Source organism: Pteropus alecto, unplaced genomic scaffold (assembly GCF_000325575.1).
Source record: "Pteropus alecto unplaced genomic scaffold, ASM32557v1 scaffold287, whole genome shotgun sequence".
Taxonomy (NCBI): Eukaryota; Metazoa; Chordata; class Mammalia; order Chiroptera; family Pteropodidae; genus Pteropus; species Pteropus alecto.
Genome location: NW_006439718.1, coordinates 2069517 through 2093181, shown reverse-complemented (window position 1 = coordinate 2093181; position 23665 = coordinate 2069517). Strand labels below are relative to the sequence as shown.

The 23665-nt window shown below is 33.4% G+C and overlaps 1 protein-coding gene across 3 annotated transcripts in view; it reads left to right on the top strand.

The window, feature by feature from the left end:
* Window positions 1–23665, top strand: part of PARG (poly(ADP-ribose) glycohydrolase) — a 115461-nt gene that overhangs the window by 80046 nt on the left and 11750 nt on the right. For all 3 annotated transcript variants that reach the window (XM_006916931.3, XM_015593247.2, XM_015593248.2), the window contains 3 exons: window positions 10090–10168; window positions 11696–11804; window positions 21627–21732. In XM_006916931.3, coding sequence (XP_006916993.1) covers window positions 10090–10168; window positions 11696–11804; window positions 21627–21732 — 294 coding nt within the window. The remainder of the gene's footprint in view (window positions 1–10089; window positions 10169–11695; window positions 11805–21626; window positions 21733–23665) is intronic.

Sequence of the window (23665 nt, the reverse complement as noted above, 5' to 3'; positions counted from 1 at the left end):
TAGGAAAGTAGTAAGCCTCTTGTCATCTATTAATGTTGCTGTAAAGTGATTTCCTTGTAAAAGGAAAACATTAGAATTTTTTTTTTTTTTAAAGATAGTTTGTCCCAACCTATAAAAGGATCATCACTGTAGAGTTATGTCTAGTTTCTAATTTACCTGCAGGTTTTCTAAATGAATGGAAAGTTGCAGATCCATGACTCACCTTCATATCCGTAATTACCTCAGACTAAGGACATCTGGAGTGACTTTTAACTCAGCATTTTCTCCCCATATACACTTAACTCTATTATAGAGCCTCCTAATTAATATCTGTGATGTGATGTTCCCTTAATGGAAATGGCCATTTCATCATCTATTTGATGTTGGATTTCTGCCATCCCTTCTTAGGAGACTCTTAACCATGCACTGTAATCTATCTGCCTGATCAGTTCCATTCCTTCAGTGATTCATATAGGCTCAGTGAGCTAATGGCTGTGATTGTGCTGCCTGAATCTGTAGAAGAGTTTGAGAAATTGGAAATAAATTAAATTTATCATCATTGTGGGGTATCTGGTTGGTTTCAGACTTTTAATGAATATGGAACAGGTCATGCAAACAGGCAAATACTTTTCATCCAGACAGTATTATCCCTCTGTTTGCTATGATCCACTCTGGGGCAACTATGAGTTAAAATGTTTCAGTAAATATAGACAGAGGGAAAGAATTAAAACTCCAGTCTCCTTTTACTTTTTACTTTTCTTCCTCTCTTCTGTTCTCCAACATCCAGCAGCAAATAGCTTCAATACCAAAGTGTGTTATTGTGGTTTGGGAAGATTTTTTGTTTGTTTGTTTCTGTGTTGTGAGGACACAAAGCATATGCCAGGACCTGAAACTTACTGAGCTGAATGTTAGTACATTTAACATAAAACCTATACTCTAGTGAATCAGATTGTCCCAGACATCTCACAAGTCCTTGTATCTTTTGTGAGTGTCAGCAGAACTGATAGAAAGGACAAAAGTGGACACCATTGCTGATAGAGCTGGTGCTTTTTATAGAATAACACCACTAGAGGTGCCTGTCACTACAAAAACAGCCCATTGCTAACTAAATGACAGCAGCTTATTGGGAAAGATCCAAATTCATTTGGAGTTTTGCTTTTCTTAATTTTTATTCATGGGAATGAAAGACAAGAGTGTTTTATCTGATGCATAATTACCGCTATATTAATGATACTAATGGAAGCAGGGTAGGTGGCTTTCACATTAACCTTCTTTCCAAGGGCACAACCCATTGTTAAGTAAAATATTTTTAATCTCCAAATATTTTTCCTCCGTCCATCACAAACTTTCATTACCAGTAAGAGAAAACAATGTTTCTTACTGCTAAATCTAAAAACTCATAAAGCTGTCATGAACCTCTTGAAAAGATTTTAATGGTTTTGTTCTAGTTTTTTCCTTAAGTGAAGATTTGTCTTTGACATGAAGTCTTATAGTCTTATAGGCTAGAGAGAGCTATATAAAGGTCATTTAGTCTTCTGACTCTTGTTCGTTGTTATCACTATTTACCCTTGCATTTTTATCATAGTTTATCAATAAATTTGAATTTAAAACATGTTAAGGATATCTGTTTTTCAGAAAAGTCGACATAATTTTAAAAGATGTTTACTTAGAAAACCCAGGATTTAATTTGTTTAGAACAGAAATATCTATATGTGATTTTTATTTCCCGTAACTGAAGGAACTAAATCTAACCTTGTTTGTCTTAGGAAAGAAGACTAAAACCATCCTAAATTAAAAGAGAAATATGATCATTGATATTTGTATTTTTCAACCACTTTATTTTCAAAAGATGGAACAGGTATTTGTTTTCATAGTTAAGAGATCAAAGTAGGCAAGGTTTGTGTGTATGTGTGTGTGTCTTTTTTTTTTTTTTTTTAATAGGAAATAGGAAGCTTGGCCATTACAGGGCAGAAAATAAAAAAGAACTAGATTGTTCCTCACTGTATTTATTCCCAGTCAAGCCAGTAGACCAGGTTGCTTTTAAACCTCACTTACTTGGAATCATATATCTTTGATTTCTCTATCCTCTTACGAAGTTATGTCTAATGACACCAATACTAACTGCTTTATGGTTTTGAAGGTTTTAAAACTCATCTTATTTGGTTTTCCAAGTAATTCTTTGAGGTAAACAATATAAGAATTATTAACAAGCCTGATTTTTAGATAACAAAATGAAGTCCAATGAGATTGAGTTACTTAAGGATTCATTTTGGGTTCTTTACATCTCCTAATCTCAGTGCAGTGTTCTTTTTACCATACTGTGCTATCTTTGTAAGAATGATTTTTTTGATATGTGCTAGTTATATGGTATTTCGATTAAATATTTCTGGACTCATTGTTTTAACCTCAGTTAATACAATAGTCTTCCTGTTTTGCATGTTAATTATTATTTATATGGCAAATACTTACTCAACTGCTTCTATATTCTTGCATTACAAGATGCTAATGTAGACACAAATGTTAATAATTTATAGTTCCCACCCTGGAATAACCAACAGTCTAGTGAGGGAGTTAGATTACATTTTAAACTGCTTTATTGAGTTATAACTGACTTACAATAAATTGTATCTTTTCAAGTATATAATTAAGTAAGTTTTAACATACAGCTATACACATGAAACTACCTTTTGCCCATGTTTTAATTGGGTGGTTTTGTTTTTTGTTGTTGAGTTTTGAATGTACTTTATATATTTTTGGATACATATCAGCTATGTGTGATATGTCTTTTAATTATCTTAACAGCGACTTTTGAAGATCAGAAGTTTTCCAATTTTGAAGTTCAGTTTATTGTTCTTTTTGGTTTTGTATTTTCTAATTTGATTACTGAGGCTTTATAATTCATATTCGTATGAACCCTCCAACTTTTTCTTCTTTAGAGTTGTTTTGCTGAATTTTAGAATCAGTTGTCAATATCTACAAAAAAACTTGCTGGAATTTTAGGAGTGCTTTGAATCTATAGATCAATTTAGGAAGAATTACATTTTAATAATATTTAGTCTGACACATAGATGAAATATCTCTCTGTATGTTTAGGTTTTCTTTAATTTCAGTAATATTTTATGCTTTTCATTATATACTTTTACGTATTCTCAGATTTATTCCTAAGTATTTCATACTTTTTGTTGCTATTTTAAGTATATTTTCAAAATCTCAGTTTCTGATTGTTCCTTGCTACTGTATAGAAATGTAATTGATTTTCAGATTTCAATTTAATCTATTATGTGCAGAGTACTGTCAAGCACAGAAGGAAAAACCAACTCTACTTACGGTGTCAAGGAAGGCTCACACAAGAAACAACATGAATTTTATAATTATTTTTTGTTTTGTAGCTGAGTATCTTATCCAGAATTCTAGATGAATTTATAGGATTTTAGTATATTTTAATTCTTTTAAAAATTATTTTTATGAAGCAATGTGCTAAGTAATAGATTAGAAACTGTAGTATTGACTTTAAATCTTTTAAGTTTTGTTATGGAAAATTTTAGTCATCTGTGAAAATATAATATTTTTCATAGCTTTAATATTTATATATATAAATATATTTGTATATTTATATATATTTGTATATTTGTGTGTATGAGAAATTTCAAACGTATCGAAAAGTTTCAAAGATAATACAAGGAATTTCCATATAGTCTTCACCCAAATTTACCAGTTTACATTTCTGCTCCATCTACTTTATCATTCTTTATTTTCTTTTCCTGAACTATTTAAGAGTACATTGGAGACATTGTGCCTTTTTACCCCAAGTAGTTTGTTGTATTTTTTCTAAGAACTAGGATATGCTCCTTCATCAATACAGCACAGTTATCAAAATTAGGAAATTTAACATTGATAAAGTACTATTAGCTAATCCCTAGTCAATATTCTAATCCTGTCAATTATTCTATTATACACTTTGTCGCTTTTTCTCCCTAGTCTACAATCCAATCCAGGATCAAACTTTGAATATAGATTTGATCATGTATCTTTTAAACTGGACAGTTTCCCAACCTTTCCTTGGGTTTGTTCACCTTGATATTTTTAAAGTATATAAGCCAGTTACTTCATAGAATGTCTGCTATTTTGGGGTTTGCCTAGTGTTTCTTCATAACTAGACTCAGTTTATTCATTCTGATAAGACTCCCTCTGAAGTGATGTGTCCTACTCAGTGTATGTTTTAAGGAGAAAAATAATAACAGTTTGTCCCAGTATTTGTGATATTAGGTGTTATGACTTGGTTAAGGTGGGATCTGCCTAGTTTCTCCACTGTCAAGTTACTCTTTTTGCCTTTGTAATTAATCTGTATTTATGTTTTTTACATACTTTGAAACTGTAAATATCCTGTCCTCATTAAACGTTCACCCAGTAATTTTAGCAGCCCTTGATAATTTTTTTAGCTTCATCATTGTTTTTACATTTAGTAGTTGGCACTACTTTAAGGAACCATTTTCCCCTTCTCTCTCATTTATGTATATTTGTTTATTAATATTTGTGTAAGTATATGGATTCTTATTCAGTGGGTTATAATCCATTACTATTATCTATTTGGATGCTAAATTGTCCCAGATTTGATCAGTGGGAGCCCGTTCAAGTTAGCAATTGTGTCCCTTCGAATGTGCCATCATTCTTTAATGCCCTTCCTTCTTTTTTTTGGCACACAATGATGTTCTAGGCTCATCTTGTATATTCCCTGCCCCAGCTCTGGAATCAACCATTTCTCCAAGGAGTTTTGGATTTTAGCTAGTTTTTAGAAATCAAGATTTGAATGCTCAGCATGCTTATTGCTACAAAGAGTGTCTTTGCTTCTGTGCCCTCTCAGCAGACAGAGCTAGGATATGCATGTTATACATACACATGCATACACATACATACACACACCCCCAACTGAATTCATATCGATATCTGCCATTCCTGTCCAACATCACAACATACATTCTTGTCTTCCCCTTTTCCATATTTGAAACTCACTTCCCTGACAACGTAAAATGTGGCTCCCAGTGTCCTCAGTTTATTTTTTCATTTGCTTAAATCTAGATACGCAAAAGGTGACATCAGAACTTCTAAGCCATGTCACTGCAAAAAGCAAGCCTGTTAGGTAGAGTTTGGTATTTGTTTATCTCCCTCACTCCCTCCGGAGATAAATTTTATACACACCAAAGAACATAATATTAATTGTATAATTTGGTGAATTTTGGCAAATAGATAGACCCTTGTATCTCGCATCCCTATCAAGACATAGAACAACATGTCCATCACCCCCAGAAACTGTCAGTAAGTTTCTGGTCAATCTCCATGACAGCCCCAGCATTAACCACAATTTTTATTTTTAATCATAAAGTAGTTTTGTCTTTTTATAATTTCATGTAAATTACTTATTGTATACTCTTCTATGCCTCACTTCTTTTGCTCAGCATTGTGTATGAGATTTGTCTATGTTTTTGAGTGTATCGGTGGTTCGTTCCTTTTTATTACTAGTAATGTTTGTATGATTATAACACTTGCTAATTACCTATTGATGGATATTTGGAGTTTCTACTTTTAGGCTTATGATGGTCTTTTTTATATGTCAACTCGGCTAGGCTAGAGGCCCCAGTTACTCAGTCAAACACTAATATAGGTGTTCTAAAGATATTTTGTAGATATAATTTAAATCCATAATCAGCTGACTTTAAGTAATGGAAATTATCCTAAGAATCTGGGAGAGTCCGATTCAGTCAGTCAAAAATTCTTAAGAGCAATGCTGAGAGTTCACTGAAGAAGAAAGTCCTCCTGTGAACATTAGCCTCAGCCTGTGCCTGAGAGTTCTAGTTCTTAAGACTTGCCTAGTCAGCCCCAACAATTGAATAAGCCTATTCCTTGCAATAAATCTCTTAATATGTGTCTCTTACTGGTTCTCTTTCTCTGCTTGAACTCTGACCGTTATAAGATTATTATGAATAAAGCTGCCATAAACATTCTTATATGCGTTTTTGTGGACATGCATTTCCAATTTCTGTTAGGTAAATACCTAACTCATGGAATTTCTAGGTTAAAGGTAGATGTATGTTTAATTTTATAAGAAATTGCCAAATCATTTTCCAAAATTCTTGTCCATTTTATGTTCTAGTAACAATATATGAGAATTCTACTTGTTCTACATCCTTGTCAACATTAAATGTCATTCTTTTTGATTTTAGCCATTCGGTTAGGTATGTAGTGGTATATCACAGTGCTCATGATTTGTATTTCTCTGGTGACTAGTGATGTTGACCAGTATTTCACATAGGCGTTAGGCAATTGTTTATCTTCCTCAGTTAAGGTTATGTTCAAATCTTTTTCCTATTGTTTTTATTATTGACTTATAGGAGTTCTTCAAATATTCTAAATACAAATCTTTGTCAGATATTTGTTTGCCAAATATTTTTTTCTCCAGTCTTGCCTAAGCATTTTCCTAAAGGTGTTTTAATATTGACCTAATCTAGTTTATTTTAAAAAAAATTATTGAGGTTACTATTTTCTTTATCCTGTCTAAGAAATTTTTACCTACCCCCATGTCATAAAACCATTCTCCTATGTTTTCTTCTAGAAGTTTCATAGTTTTGGGTTTATGTTTGTTATCGATCTCAAATAGTTTTTATTCATAACGTGAGATAATAGTTGAAGTTTATGGGTTTTTTTTTTTTCTATATGCATATCTACTTGTTCCAGCAACATTTGTTGGAAGGACTGTTCTTTTCCCAAAACATTGTTTTATTATTATTAATTTTTTCTTTATTGAAGTATAATAGACAATTATTTGCTTGCATTTACAATTGTACAATTCAGTGAGTTTTGTTTTGTTTTTTTTCAATTATAGTTGGCATACAATAATATACTAGTTTCAGTTGTATCCCAATACATTGCTTTAGCCCCCTTTGGTGAAAAGTCAATTGACCATGCAAGTGCAGATTTACCTATTCTGTTTAGTTCTATTGATCTATTTGTTCTTTCCTTAGGCCATGACTAATTACAGTTGACCCTTGAACAACATAGGTTTGAGTAATGGGCCCAGTCATATGCAGATTTTTAAAATTAATACCTGTATTGTTTTTGATCCTTGGGAGTTCAGGCATGCAGAGGGACAACTGTATGCATTGATCTATGCCATTTTATATAGGGCTCTCGAGCATCTGCCAATTATGTATCTGCAGGTAGTCCTGGAACCAATCCCCCACAGATATCAAGGGACAACTAAAGTTTTTGGGGAGTCCAAATTTATACACAGATTTTCAACTGTTCAGGGTGTGGCACCCGGCATTGTTCAAGGGTCAACTGTAAATGTTGAATCCTCCAATTTTTTTTTTTTTTTTTCAAAAATGTTTTGGCAATTCTAGGCTATTTGCATTTCCATGTAAATTTTAGAATCACTTTCTCAATTACTATTTTTTTTAAAGTCTACTAGGATTATCAACAGAATTGAAGAAAATTGACATACTGGTATCGAGTCTTCTAACCCCAGAACATAGTCTGTCTTTTCATTTATTCAGATCTTTACTTTTTCTTGAAGGTGTCCTCTACATCTTTTGTTACATTTGCTCCTAAGTATTTTACTTTTTTTGATGCTATTATTAATCAATTTTTTGTTTTATTTTCCCATTGCTGCTAGTATATAGACATACTTTTGATCTTACTACATTTACTTATGAGTTTTTCTGTCTTTTTCTCCCTTCCTCCCTCTCTCTTCTACCCCATCTTTCTTTCTTAGTGATTCCTTAGGATTTGCTACATAAACAATCATGAGATCTGCAAATAGTAACAGTCTTACTTTATTATACTCCTTTTGACTTTTGTTTCTCTTCTTGCCTTATTGCAGTGGCTAGGACCATCACTGTAGTATTGAATAGAAGTGATGACAGTGGTAATCTTCGCCTTGATCTGTTAAAAAAAAAAAGACAATAGACCCAAAATGGAGTCACTTGTGCTAAACCCACATCACCAAACCGAGACTTAATACGTAATTTAGTTATAGTTTCAGCCTCCTCTAGGAGTGGAACTTTAAACCAGTCAATCTAGAATTATCTGGTTAGCACTAGTTAGGTAATCCACCTGATAAACTCCTGTCTTCCCCTAAAAGAAGGTGACCTTGCCTAAAATAAGCTGTTCTTTGCTTTTATAACTTCCTTGTCCCATTCCCTTCTACCTATAAAGTCTTTTATTTTGTACAGCTCTTTGGAGCTTCTTTCTGTCTGCCAAATGAGATGCAGCCTGATCCATGAATCAATCATTGAATAATGCCAATAAGATCCTTAAAATTTATTCAGTTGAATTTTGTTTTTTAATAGATCTTAGCTGGAATGTTTTCACCATGAGTATGAAGTTAACTGTGAGTTTTTTCGTAGTGATCCTTAATAAGATAGAGGAAGTTTCTTTTTATTCTGTTTTTCTGAGTTTTAATCATGAGTGAGTGTTGAATTTTATCTTTCCTGCAATTTGATTTGATTACGTGGGGTTCTTTAATCTGTTAATATGATGAATTTCATTAATTGATTTTTCAAATGTTAAACCAAAATAAATGTACAATTGTTATGTCTTTCTGATGAATGAATCATGAAATATTCCTCTTCATCTTTCATAATACTCTCTGACTTGAAGTCAGTTTTATCCAATATTGATATAACTATACCCATTTTCTTATAATTAGTGTTTTCATGTTTCTTTCCTTTAACTTATAAGTTTCTCCCTCTTTTTCTTTCCTTACCCTTTTTTTAATAAGCAGTCCAGATTGGTCCTGTAGAGTTTCCCAGGGTTCTGAATTTTGCTGATTACAACTTCATGGTAGTATTTAACATGTTCCTCTGTTCTCTGTCTGTAAATTGATAGTTAAATGTAGAGGCCATTTGTAATCTTGATCACATTTACTATTCTTTGTATATAAAAGCCTCAGAGTTGTTTAAGTAAACTTGTAACAAGTTAACTCAACCCTAAAAATGAAATGAATTTGATTTTGGATAAAGAACTGACAGTTCATAATGAGCATGTCATAATTTGATTTTGTGTTCTTTTTATTTTTATTAAATATGTTCTCTATTTTTTGTAAATTTATGTTTTATCAAGGCTTGTATATTCTAGAGTCATTTTTTCCCTGAATATGAAGTCTTTGTCGTAGGTATTTTCAGTCTCGGACCTTTATTATATGAGTAGTCATTTGTTAACAAATGATAGTTCAACTGCCTGAGTTAGTCTGTTTGCATTTTATTTACTGGCAAAATTAGGGCAATTGTACTTAAAAAAATCATTAATCTTAGTTATCAATGTTGTTTTACTTCTTCATCTTTTCTTTTTTCTATTTTATATGCCAGAGTATTATCTTGCTCAGGGTTTTCAGCTTTTCATTTTACTGTTTTTCTTTTATTCTTGAAAAATCAAGTGATTATTGGGTTGACCATAGGAATTGGAATGAGTTTAGTTAAATAGGAGCAATTTTGACACCATCTCTCCTGATACATGTTCAGGTATGATGAATTAGAAATCTATGTTATATGGCAAGTTTGATGTATATTCTCATCAGATTAATATTATGCTTTTTTTCCCTCCTTTTCCTCTCATACCATAATATTCTGGTTTTACAAAGCATTTTTGAAGAACCTTGCCTGTTGATAGGCAAATCTTAGATTTAATTTTAATGACACTTTTCTTAGCAGAGAATGTCTTTATGTAAAATCTATTTTCTCAATAGTACGAACTAAATATTACCATCAGATTACTGACATTGAAGAGAATGAACTTTTATAAAACAGTCCGTATGCTTTCCTTATAAAAGAAGGAAATGAGTATTACAGAGCATATTTTGTTTTCAGTATTGATTGAGACATTTAGTTGCTGTATGATAAACATTGTGGTCGCCTTAGGAAACATCTTTTTTTAATCTATGGGAAATAATAACATGTCATTAAGACCAATGGTTTTTTATTGTTATTGTGTTTTAGTTGACATTTGCCAATAAGATATTTAAAGAAAGGAGGGATAAGTTTATTAATAAAGACCTTTTAAAAGATACAGCTTTTAAGAAAATATTTCTGAAAAGTAATATTGGCAGATTATTTTTTTCAGGTACTGAACAGTACAGCGAATACACAGGTTATGCCGAAACGTATCGTTGGGCCCGGAGCCATGAAGATGAGAGTGAAAGGTGAGTTTGTTTCTGAGTTTCTGACTTTAGTATCACATGGCCAAAAGCTAAGGAATGTGGCCTCATATATTCTGCCTCCCATTTATTCTTATTTCAGAAATATAGCTTTCCTTTAAAATTCAGTGTTACAGGTTCATTAGTAGTTAAAACAGTATTACCAATCTCCATGTGCCAAAGGGAAGAACAGTGAAATAAAAGCCAAAAGTCTAAATCAAGAACAAGAAGGGTAGCACTTTCTATAGTTTTTTTTATCTCTCAGCTGTCAATTGTAAGCAGCCAGTAGTGGTTAACTTCCAAGGCCAAACTTATTAAGAATAGTTCCTAATTGTCACATAAAGCGTTTAAACAGCATATGTAGTTATCCTTAACTTTTCTGGGAGATTAGGTAGGTGGGGGAAACTTATGTTTGGACAGTTTGCCTAATGCCACAAAACAGTTGACACCAGGACTTACAGTGAATTTTGCTGCTGCTATTTTTTATTGAAATGTATTTTTACGTGTTGACATCCTTACTTCCCCACTAAATTGGTTGGCCGGAGGTGAATTTTTATAGAAATAGTACCTGAAAGGTGTGTGTGTGTGTGTGTGTGTGTGTGTGTGTGTGTGTGTGTGTGTGTGTGTGTGTGTGTTAATGAAAAAGAACCATTGTGGCAGAAAGAATCAGCAGTTGACCATGTAGCTATATAAACTTATTCTTTGTAATAATCTCAAGTCCTGCTCTGGGTCACTTTCCCTTTGTTTTTCCCTTTGTTTTGGTTAAAATATGTGGTTGCAGCGATTATCTATGTAGATGTTTAATTCTTCATAATAGTTTACTGACTGACATGAAGGTTTTTATTGCTATTCAATGTAGAAAGTTGTTTGGCATATTAATATATGCAAGTTTGTAAGAACTGAAATATTTGGAATTTCATGTTTCCAAAATTATCTTCACTCAGTCTTTCCTATTTCCACAGGCAATGTGCTTTGCTATCTTTGTCTTTTTAAAAATAATTTCACACAGTCAGCAATTGAGCACAGTAGGTAGAATGTTATACTGAATCATTACACATTTTTTGTTAGCACTTGACTTGGATGTTATATGATAATGTTACATACTCAGTGACCTAAAGCAGGTCTTTCAGAACAAAGGAGAAATGAGCTCTTGTTGAAATACAAATGCCTTGTCTTAAGTATTAGAGGAAAACAAAGAACTAAGTTCCTTTTGTTTGCCCCCAAGCCCTTTAACCTCCAGAGACTCATTGTAAATGATATACCCATTTACAATATGTCAAATTCGTTGTCACTTGGTAATTTTTCACTTTGTTGTTTAATGCCTGGCCGTCCACAATATGTATGTGTCTTGGAATCTAAAAGGAAATAGTGTTTTCTGCCTTTCTGTTTTGCTGAGACCTATAGTCATGGATTTGTTTGTTTCTTTTTAATATTTTAACCCTGTCAAAGTCTCAGAAACCTGACCCTGTGAGGGTTTTACTTTGTGAGTGCCATTCTCCATCTCTCATCTTTCCCTCATCTGTCTTGCCTCAGGGACGACTGGCAGCGGCGCAGCACTGAAATTGTCGCCATCGATGCCCTTCACTTCAGACGCTACCTCGACCAGTTTGTGCCTGAAAAAATTAGACGTGAGCTTAACAAGGCCAGTAACCTTATTTCTGAGTTCATCTGTCAGCTGTCATTATTTACTGCCATTTTATTAATGCTGAAATTAATGCTTTCTGGTAATTCTTGCAGTGTCAGTATATCTGCCCACAGCTCTCCTGATTTAATGGATCTGTCAGCTTGTACAAGATGTACTTTCCATTTCGTAATTGGTTGATTACTGATGCCAGATAGACTGTTGCTTGACATTAAGCCCCACACATGCATTTATCTCAGCAAGTGCATTATCATTGTAAAACCATATGGAATGAATGAGCCTTGAAAATTTTTTTAGACCTACCCAGTGATGTTTTCTTCACAGGGTATGCTGTCAGAATTAAAACATAAACTGTAAAAGTCAAATTAATGTTGTTCTATTATAGGTAAGAATAATGTGTAAATTATTTACTGATTGGGTAATTTGACATTATGATGGAATCTATGATTTTCTATGACAGTGCTATCTACTATAATCATTTTATTTTTTTATTCCTATTGTTAGTTCAAATTTTCGCTACTGTTAACCATATCAAACTCTGTCATACAATAAAGTGCCGATACTGTTCTCTAGTTTTAGGGTCTGACCAAAACAGTTGATATTTTCTTTAGTTCCTCAGATTACTCTCACAGACAAAAAGACTGACCCAATTCTGAAAACTTATTTCTTAACTCCCATGAGTAAGGTTTAGTTATGGGATTATTTAAGATAATGAGGTTTGTGGTTCTGCATAGTTAAACAAGTGCCAATCCCTACATAGACATTTGATAGTGACAGCAGACTGGGTGTACCATTGCAAGGAGATTGGGAGTACATGTGTGTCATTCAGTATATCATCTTTGCATCTTCTCCCCGAGTTTTCTCTCTGTGATGCTCCACTTACTCCATCTGAACCACCTTGCCTTCCATATTGTTAGTAAAATAAACAACCAAATAATCCAAAAAGGCTTTTTCTACACTTATAACTTAGTAGATATTATGAATGTAATTACATGTATTATCTTCTGTACTAATCTACTTGAGAATCTAATTTATTATTGGACATATATTCTTATATATAATTTATTACTTTATTTTAATGTTTAGCATTGTCAAAGGAATCTCATAAAAAGATTGAAGAATAAATACACTGTTTTCCAAAGTTTTACTTAATATAACAGCTATCGTTTATCTTTTTTTAAAAAGTAATTCTGCTATCCAAAAAGACTATTACTTGGTATATCAATAGTTATAATTTCTCCCTTTTACCTGACTCTGAAAGTTAGAGATTTGCCTGAATAATATCTTTTATTATATTAGGTAATTTCAAATGTTAGCCTACTTCACTCTTGCTTTAAAGCAGTTGTCTCTAAGCACATTTTTTTATTATATAGTTTATCAAATAGGATTAGAAGATTTATCTTTAGATTTTCAGCAGATGTTACTTATTTAGCATGTATATGTAAATTTTTCACATGGTCATTGATACTAGAAGACATTTACATAAGCAATAGGTAGTTTGGAGAGAAATATATGAAAAAGAAATGTATTTAAGTATAATCCTATATTAACATAGATTTAAAGGTTCCTTTTTTATGGATAAAGATTATATTCTCAAATACCTCCTGTAGGAGCTAGATCATTCACTTTTAAAAATTATCAATAAATATGATTTTAAAAGATAATCCTGGTCATACATAAGTTTTTCTTTTTTAAATTCCCCAGGGCCAATTGATGTTCTCTGCATTTACTTGTATAGCACTAACCTTCAGTTTACCCATCCTCAAAAACACCAGAAATGTTTAAAACATGAAACCTTGGTATATGTGAATAGTTTGTTAGTTGTAAGTGTTATCAACATTGAAAAACATTTGTAGAATGTAGTGTCCTTATGAGATAGATACACTTTATACCAAAAGAATGAGTCTTTAACCTTTGAACAGAAATTTTATTCCATTCGAGTTAGTCACTGCTAGCATATTGCCTTGCATATGGGAACTTCTCAAAAATATTTGTAAATGAGTTAGTCTCTGCTTAATTAAACTTCTTACATATTACTAATACAGTTTTTTTTAAGATAAACATTTTAGACATAAATACATTATCTCAAATCACTCAGAATATTACAACTTTATGGATATTTCCTAAATATTCTTCAAACACTAAATAAAACCCAGTAAATCCAGTGTCAATTCAAGTGTGAAAATAGGTGAAACTGTATGAAGCAGATGAATTGATTTTTAATATACAATAATGCAGTTCTCTCTTTGTTTTCAACCTGCCATTATTTTTGTCACCGTGCAGTTAAATCTGATTTATATTTCATAAAAGATTCAGTCAAATGCATGTAGAAACTTTTTAGAAATTGTATAGGTAACAATAGTAAAAGTAATCACTAACATTAAATGATTGCTAGGTACTCTACTTAGCACTTGAAATTCGATGTCTGATTTAATCCTAACCACTTAGGGAGGTGTAGACAGTGGTCTTATCTCTAATTTAGAGATAATGAACTGAACCTCAGGAAGTTGACTAACTTGCCCCAGGTCACACTGGTAGGCAGTGAGAAAGCTAAGACTTGAATCCAGGTTCCCCCTCTTTCAAATCACTTTTTAAAAATTTAACTCCTCCCGCATAGAGATTACTATAACTATATCTGTTTTTCTAGACTTTTTACCTGTTTCAGTCTTAAGTCATTAAGAATATTCCTTGCGTTTGCTTAATACATGATCTTCTACAAGCATGTATGTATGCATGGCTTACCTTTCTCTTTTAGTCATAATCCTGTACCGTGAGCAAGCTGCCATTTGAATGCTTTTTTCTCAGTATCCTTTTCTGTTTGATTTTTTTTTATTCAAGGAAATTTGAGTGTTTTCCCCCTCGCTTATTTATTAAATTCCCATGAAACAAGGAAATACCACAGGTATAAAGTAGCACATCAACACATGGGCTAACTTTGAGAAAGCACCTAGCACATGGAAAAGCATTTGATAAATCTATGTTTTTGATAAATGTATGTATGTTTTCACTACTATATTTGAAAACATTTGCTCTTTTAACAAAGAATTAGTTTTCTAATTCTTTAATTGAAAATGAAGAAAGCAGTAAATGATTTTATTAAATGTCATTGACAGCTTAATTAGGAAACTAATCCAGATAACTTTGGGCCTTCTGAATTAAAGCATTCCATCATTTATTATTTGTACTTACCTATTAAAATAGAATTATGAATTTTAGTACAAGCAACAGGGAGTTTTCTATAAACTGAACAGCACAACTTGGAGAGAATATTAAATGTTTTACTTCTCACTGTATTTTGTCACACAGTTTAAAGCAGAAGCCTGTATTAAATCACTTTAGAGATGACTTGCACAATTCTTTTTTTTTTTTTTTTTTTGCATGCCAGAGAGAAAGTTGGTGGGAATGGAAAAACTTATTTTTTCTAAATGAAGCAACAGAGCATCTACAAAATTTTTGAACTTGAGGGGCCTATCTGCTAGTTTTAGGCATTACTCACCAGATAATAATCGAAAGGGCAATCCTACAAGGTGCTTTATTACCTCTGGAAATAGTCTGCTCCATTCATGGCTCCACCTATCCTACTGAACTCACATGTGACCTGCAAGTAGAATTGGTTTTTAAAAAGAAGAATTAGTCTCCTTTTATCTAACTGATACTATGAAGGAATGTTTAATCCTGTGAGAGATCAAATGGATGACATTCTAGAAGAGAATTATCTTTGTGGATAGAAAGAGTTATGACTCCAGTTTGTAAAAGTGGCAAATAGCTCAGGAAGGAAAGAAAGAAATCATCTGTGAAAAATTGTGTTTAGCCATGTTAAATTCATTCAGGTAAGATTAAATAATGAATATATTTCATAGAGGCTTTTGGAATGGGTCTTTTATTAAACTAGAGCTTGATGAACAAAACCAGTTATTTCTAAGTTCAACATTTGATTGTTTATAATCTTAAAGTATGAATTACTTTACTTTTTTAGCAATGTTTCAAAATATATCATTTTTAGTAGGTTTTCTATTAAGTCTTTCAATATATAGAATCAGAATAACCAGAGAGATATCTAAGCTAATCCTTGAGGAAACCAAAGTCTGCATAATTCTTTCATTTTTTTTTTCCGGCTTTAATGAATTATAATAATAGACAATTAGTTGCTCGTAGTTACTTTGTACAATTCAATGAGTTTTTTTTCAGTTATGGTTGGCATACAATACTATTTCAGTTGTACAGCATAGTGATCAGAGATCCACATAACTTGCAAAGCAATCACCCCACTAAATCTAGTATCCATCTTCCCCCTTACATATTTATTACATTATTAACCATCTTCCCCACGCTACACTCTACATCTCCATGTCTATTCTGCGACTATCCATTTGTACCTCTTAATCCATTTGCCTTTTTTTTGCCGTTCTCCTAACCAACCCCCTTCCCATCTAGTAGCCCTCAAAATATTCTCTGTATTTATGAGTTCATTTCCATTTTTGTTGTTGATTTTGTTCTTTAGATGCCACATGGGCGTGAAATCATGCGATATTTGTCTTTTTCTATCTAACCCATTTCATTCAGCGCAATACCCTCTAGGTCCATCAAGGCAATATCTTTTTCCACCCCCTGCCTTTTAGTCTATGTGTGTCTTTTAACGTGCAGTGAGTCTCTTGTAGGCAGCATATGTAAGGGGCTTGTTTTCTTATCCTTTCAGCCACCGTATCTTTCGGTTGGAGCACTTTTCCATTTGAGGTACTTGTTGATAGGAATGTAGTTATTACCATTCTTTATTCCTGTTTTTGATACATGTTGTTTCTTCTTAAAGAAGTCTCTCCAAAATTTCCTGTAATACTGGCTTGGTGTTGAAATTCCATTAGCTTATTTTGTCTGGGAAGCTCTTAATCGTCCTTCGACTCTAAATGATAACTTTGCTGGATAAAGAGTTCTTGGTTGTAGATCCTGGGTTTTCATCACTTTAGATATTTTGTGCCAAGCCCTTCTGTCCTGCATGGTTTCTTTTGAGAAATCAGCTGCCAGTCTTATGGGTGCTCCCTTGTAGGTATCTAACTGCTTTTCTCTTGCTGCTTTTAAGAGTCTCTCTTTGTAGTTAACCTTTGGCATTTGGATTATGATGTGTCTTGGCGTGGGCCTCTTTGGGTTCTTCTTTCTTGGGACTTTCTGAGCTTCCTGGGGTTGTATGTCTAGTTCCTTCACCAGGTTAAGGAAGTTTTCCATCATTATTTCTTCAAATATATTTTCAACGTCTTGTTCTCCTTCTTTAGGTACCCCTATGACACAGATGTTGTTACCCTTAATTTTTTTCCCATAGGCTCCTTAAATTATTATTATATTCTTGGTTTCTTTTTACTTGCCATTCTGATTGGGTGACCTTGGCTTCCCCATACTCTATATTGGTGGTTCTACCTCTTCTTCATCCACTGTTGATTCTCTCTAATATACTTTTCATCTCAGATAATGTTTTTTTCATGCCTGACTGGTTCTCTTTTATAATTTCCATTTCCATTTTTATGTTTTTTATCTCTTTGTTAAAGTTCTCACTGAGTTCATCTACACTTGCCCTAAGTTCATTGAACATCTTTATAACGAGTGTTTTGAACTCTGCGTCTGTAGATTGCTTGACTCCATTATTTCTGGATCTCTGTTCTGTTCTCTCATATGGTTTCTATTTCTTTGTTTTCCCATTTTGGCTGCCTTTCTGTGTCTGTTTCTCTGTACTAAGCAAAACTCCTAAATGTCCTGATCGTATTACGCTGAGTACACACCTGGATGTGGCTTGGGTGTGGCCGCAAGTTGTGGGAGGCGGAGTTTCAGGGAATCCTCTGGGCAGAGTGACCTCTGTTCACCAGTTTGATGTTTTAGCTATGGCAGCATTGAGTCCACACACTGGGAGGTGGAGGGCTGAACAGAGGAACAATGAATACTGTCTGCACCTCTCCCCAGGAGAGAGCCTCGCCTCCATCCCTCACTCCGACAACTCGGTGCTCCTCTGTAAGTCTCTGATGCCCCCCGAGCTGCCAACTGGGCGCTAGTGCTCAGAGCCAGCAGGTCCGTCACCACAAAAGTCCATTCGTGGGCACAGCCCCTTTAAAAGGCATCCACAGCTGCTGGCTGCTGCTGCTGCAGCTTCTGTTCCACTCAGTCGCTTGGGACCAGGCAGCCTTCGGTCTTCGTCCGCTCTTACCTTCTACCATTGCAGGCTGATTAATTATTTTTCTCTCTAGTTATAGTGCTCTGTTTGTCTAGATCCCAGGTGACTTTCCTTGTTGTTTGTTCCGTGTTTCTGTCACAACTTTGATTTGGTCACAACTTTGATTTGGTCGCAAGAGAGGTGAATAAAGGCTATATCGTCTATGCCATTTGTTTTTTCAATTCTTTGATTTTGTATTACATTTTTAAAAAGCAAAATCGATTTACTAATGTTACAATTATTTTAAAGACAAAAATGTCACCCATAATTCTACCTTTTAAATAGTTGTTTTCATTTGTATAGATCTTTCTACATGAACAGTTTCATATTAAAATGTTCAAAAGTTACTTATAATTTTGTATTTTACTTATTTAATTTAACCATGTATTATAAATATTTTAATTACTTTCTAATAATCTTCACAATGTGTTTAATATTCATAAAATTGGTTGGATTGATATATTATACTTAATTACTTTTTGAACAATTAACTAGTTCCAAGTTTTTCTCTATTATACATAGTATAGTAATGAACATATTTGTACTGTTGCTATTTAATCAAAAGAAATTTACAAAGTTATTACTGAATCTAAGGATAATTTTTAAGCCTCCTAATTAATATTATTTTATTGTAGTCCAAAAATTTGTTTAATTTGTTTATTATTATTTTAAGTATAGTTGGTATTCATTATTAAATTAGTTATTTTAGTTTCAGGTGTATAATATAGTAATTTGACATTTTTATACCTTACAGGTGATCACTCCACCAATTCTAGTCATCATGCTAACTTAACACAATATTATTGGTTATATTCCCAAGATTCTTAAGGATTTTTTAATATTTTTGTTTTTAAGAAATTACAATATTCTAAAAGCTCAGGACATCAGTATCAGTACCAGCTATGTATTAATTTAAGTTAAACAATTATGGTAGATTGACTTCATATAATTAAGTAACTCTTTAGGAACAGTATTTATTAAATTATTAATCTAGCAAACAGTATAATATATTCACAGTATAGTGAAGATGTAGTTTAATTGTATCTCCTTGGGTCTGCTAAAATTAATGTTGAAGACTCAGTTCTTACTTAAGGTTGTATGTGCTCATGCATGTCCATGCATGGATGTTTATGACTATTCCCCTGAGTACCAGCTATTTCCTGGGCCCAATTCTGGGCCTCTTGGAATTTTACAACTCTTTTCTTTGCTTCTTTCTACATCACTATCTTCAACTCTTCCTGACAGGGCTCTAGTTTTTAACTTTAGATACTAATATTTTCCTCCTGCTTCTTGCTTCTTAAAGTTCTTTTTTGAAATTTTCAGGACTACAAAATTATCTTCCCTCTCTTCTCTTCCCATCAAAACTCATTCTGAGATATGAGTTTTCATTGATATCTTCTACTTACTGTCCTGAGGTATGAATACTTTCTTTTTTACCCCTTGTTTAAAGCTATTTATTAGAAAAAATAACTAACTCTGTCATTGGGGAATGTCATGTCAGGTTGTGAGTAAAGCTTGAGCTGGCTTTCTTTGAGTCTTACTGTTCTCAGTAATCTCTTCAAGTGTTCTGACTCTGGGTAGAGAAAAAGTAAAGTATTTATTGCCTGTGGGGAACTCTTGAGAGCTCTTAGTACCTTGCCCTATGAAGTTATGAACTTGGCAACTCTTTTTAGATCTCTGCCCTCATCCAGTCTTTGTTTTTTCAATTACTCCTGTAAAAGGAAGGGATTCCTGATTAGTGGCCCTGACCTCGTCTCTAGCATTTGAGGGATCCTTCTTACTGGAAAATGAAAAAGCATGGGTTGTCTCTCTAAAGGGGAGTCATAGGAGCTTGCTGCTTTTTTCCTATTTCTGACCTTGGAGATGCTTGCCTTTAATAGAATAAAAGAATTTTTATTTAATCATAAGAAGTTATGCTTTATATCTAATAACTATGTAATTATTTTATATCATTAAATTGCTATCTGACTAATTTTCAAAGTTTGATTTTATTTGATGAAAACACCAAATGCAAGTTAATTTCATTTTTATGGTTTGTTCTAGTTATGGCCATTTTCTAAGATAGACATTTTTTTTTTGGTAAAATTGGCTAATACTTTACATTAGATTTTGCTTCTAATAATCTAAATATTTCAAATTCTCTGTTGTTAGGCTTTAGTTTCACTAAGCTATTTTTGCTCATTAAAGTTAGTCCAGACAGCAGTGAGGAAGAAACTAAACCATTCTGACAGTACAAAACAGAAATGACACAAAATAGAAAGCTAAGAAATCTTCCTCTTGATTTGGGCATGGTAGGAGAATTTGATAGGAAACCAAGTGGCAAACTTATATACTCTGACAGTGAGTTTGTTCTCCCTCTTGTTGGCGTAAAGGCAGAGAGGCTGTATCTTTCAAGAACCTGCTAAAAAAGTTGAGGTCATTGATATTTTTTACCTGAAAGAGTTTTTCAGAAGCTTCCTACATCTGGTTATACATGTAATTTGTGAGTAATGGTCTGGTAGCAACTTGTAATTAATATCTGTCAAGATTTACAGCCTAGGAGAGGGTGGAAGGAATAGCCTTGTTAATTTACCCAGACAATGTATAAATTTTTTATACCTTTGTGGAAACTTCAGAGAGCAATTTGCTATATTTCTGTGTGGATTTCATAGAGCATCTTTATTCTTGCTTTTTCCTTGGGAACATTTGTCACAGATCATTCTTTTTATTTTATTTACTGTTATTAATAAGCTATATTTTAGGCTTCTCGTTGTACTTGAGAGAGCCAAGGGGAGATTTGCTTTGCTATTATATTCAACTTCTAAATATAGTCTGATAGTTTTAAAAAAACTAAAAACCCCTAGGGGGCAGAAAAACCAACTAGGCTGATAACAAAGAAATGGAAATCAGAAACTCTGGGGCCTTAAACTGCAGTCTTCTCGTATACAAAATGAACTGTTCATGTAATTAATACTTCGCATCCTTGGGATATATTGTTATTTTCTCAGGTTACAGGCAAATTTTTAAATATTCTGTAAAACAGAGCTGTGAAACTAGAAAATCTTGGAGCTGGAAGGGATCCTAAGGTTATTTTGTAACTAAGTGTAGGAATCCCTTTTGTATATAATTGCTTGCTCATTAGTAAGCATTTTAGTGGCAGGAAGCACATTTAAAATCTAATCCCAGTTATTGATCTAGTCCCAATAATTCAGGGAGCGAGTGCTGAGGAAGCATAATAGTAATAATTCTTTACCTTAATGAAAAAATGGTGATCAGAAGCATTCTAATAAAACAGTGTCTTAAGTGTCTTTCCTCCCGTTAGTTAGTTAGTTCCTGATAGTTTGTAATTGTGGTACTATCAGTTCTTGAAATATCTCTGAGATCTCCATTTTTATATCTGAATCAGAAAAAGAATTGGTTTAAGAGCTTTGATTTGACCAGCATCAAAGCAAATAAATATTAGAATTGATCATTTCTTACTTTCCTCCATGTATAATCCCACAATTTTCTATTTCCCCTCCTCTACTTTGGCCCCTAAGAAAGAAAGGAAAGATAACATAAGCTTGATAATAGATAGTGATCCAAGTACCTCAGTCAAAACGCCTGTTAATGTCTAGTCACTTAAGTGCTTTGATATTTCTTTCATCCTGCAGGCTTACTGTGGATTTCTCCGTCCTGGAGTTTCTTCAGAGAATCTTTCTGCAGTGGCCACAGGAAACTGGGGCTGTGGTGCCTTTGGGGGTGATGCTAGATTAAAAGGTGAGTGGATAAATTGTTATAAGGATAATAGCATTCTGATTTGGAGGAAAGGTTAGTCCTTCAAACTGGAATTCTAATATTTTATCGTAAGAAACCACAAAGATCTAAGATAAGAGAAAAAGAATACTTGACACCATCCTCTTTTTCTTACAGTGTTTAAAGGAATTCTTATTTTTATTTGCTATTTCCCATCAGAGGTCACTCTTCCCTCTCTATTCAGTATTTAGGTACCCAAGGATAAACATTTCTTGAATTTTATTGTTTATGTTATTAAAAAATCACAAAACCTTATCAACAAAGCTATAGGCCATTTACTAGATTATGACATTTGCTCTACTCTCAAAATTATCAGTTATAGAAAATAGTATTATATCTTAGGATGGTTACAGGTCTGACACAAACTGGGTGTGCTGCAATACAATCCTGATACTAACTGCCTAGAGTTAGCATATACCTCACAGGTTAAAGGCAGAGTCCTCCACAAGATTGCCCCTATTTCAGGCTCTAGCCAAAAGTCTAGGGTCGAGGTAGGTGTTACCCCCGGCCACCCATCCATCTGACCAACTGGCTACCAATTTGGCAAGTTCCCATGATCCCCCTCAGGTGTGATAATTTACTGAAGTGATTTCACAGAACTCAGGAAGGTGCTATTACAATTTTATTATAAAGGTACACATAGGGTGAGATCTGAGAGCTACTACAAAGCATCCACGCCTCTCCTGGTGATGTCAGGTCAGTCACTCTCACAGCACATCAATGTGTTTGCCAACCAGGAAGCTCCACTGACCTTTGGTGTCCAGAGTTTTTATTGGGACTTCGTACACAGTCATTGGATTGTTTGACCTTTTGTGTCCAAAGTTTTTATTAAGACTTTGTGCATAAGCATCATTGGATTGTTGGCCACATCACTGAACTTAATTTCCAGGCTTCCCTTCACTCCCTGGAGGTCAATAGCTAAAAATCTGAATGCTGAAATTATCGAGGGGCCTACTAGGAGTCACCTCATTAGCATAATAAAGACACTCACTCAGGAAATTCCAAGAGTTTTTGAAGCTTCTGCCAGGAACCCAGGACTAAGACCAGACAAATTCTTTGTTATATTACACTTATCAGCGTAACCAGAAAACAAAGCAAGCGTAAAAGAGGCAGCTGGCCTTGGTAGCCAAACTAGATATAAATAAATTCCATCATGTTGAAAATAGAACAGTTGAGTCTGTCATAATTTATGAGTCTTATTTTTGTAAAAATCACACATCATTATATTTTAAATCCAGAAAGTTATCATTAAGTATGTGAAAATCACCAGAATTCACTGTTAACTTTCTGGTGACTGTCTTTTCAGATATTTCTATGTCACAATCTGTGTAACCATTTGACATTAATAGAATAACACCATATATTCTATGCCATAACTTCCTCACTTTGAAAACCGTACAGTCTCATGGATGGCTGTCATCAACAAGTGCAGATCTACTGTTGACATGTTTAAATAGCTACATGCCTTTCTGTTTTATGTACCTATATACCATAATTTATTTTACTGATTCTCTATTCATAGATAATTGATTTATTTTCTTTATATTTTAAGCAATACTAGAGTATATAATTATGTTATATATAATCGTTTCCTTAGGATTAATTACTAGAAGTAAGATTAATGATTCAAAGGATATATATACTTTATATTTTGATACTTGTTGCAAATTGTCCTTCTGAAAGACTGTCTCGAATTCTGTTGTCTTCCTTGCACAGGCAACCTCACAAAGAAGGGATTGTCGTTCTTTTTAATTTCTCTGAGGTTCAATAATTTTTATATGTTTATTCGCCATTTTTATTTGTTTTGTGAATTGTTTTTTCACATCTTCTGCCCATTTAGCTCTTAGGGAGTTGTTTCGATTTTTCATTGGCTGGTAATAATTCTTTGTATATTAAG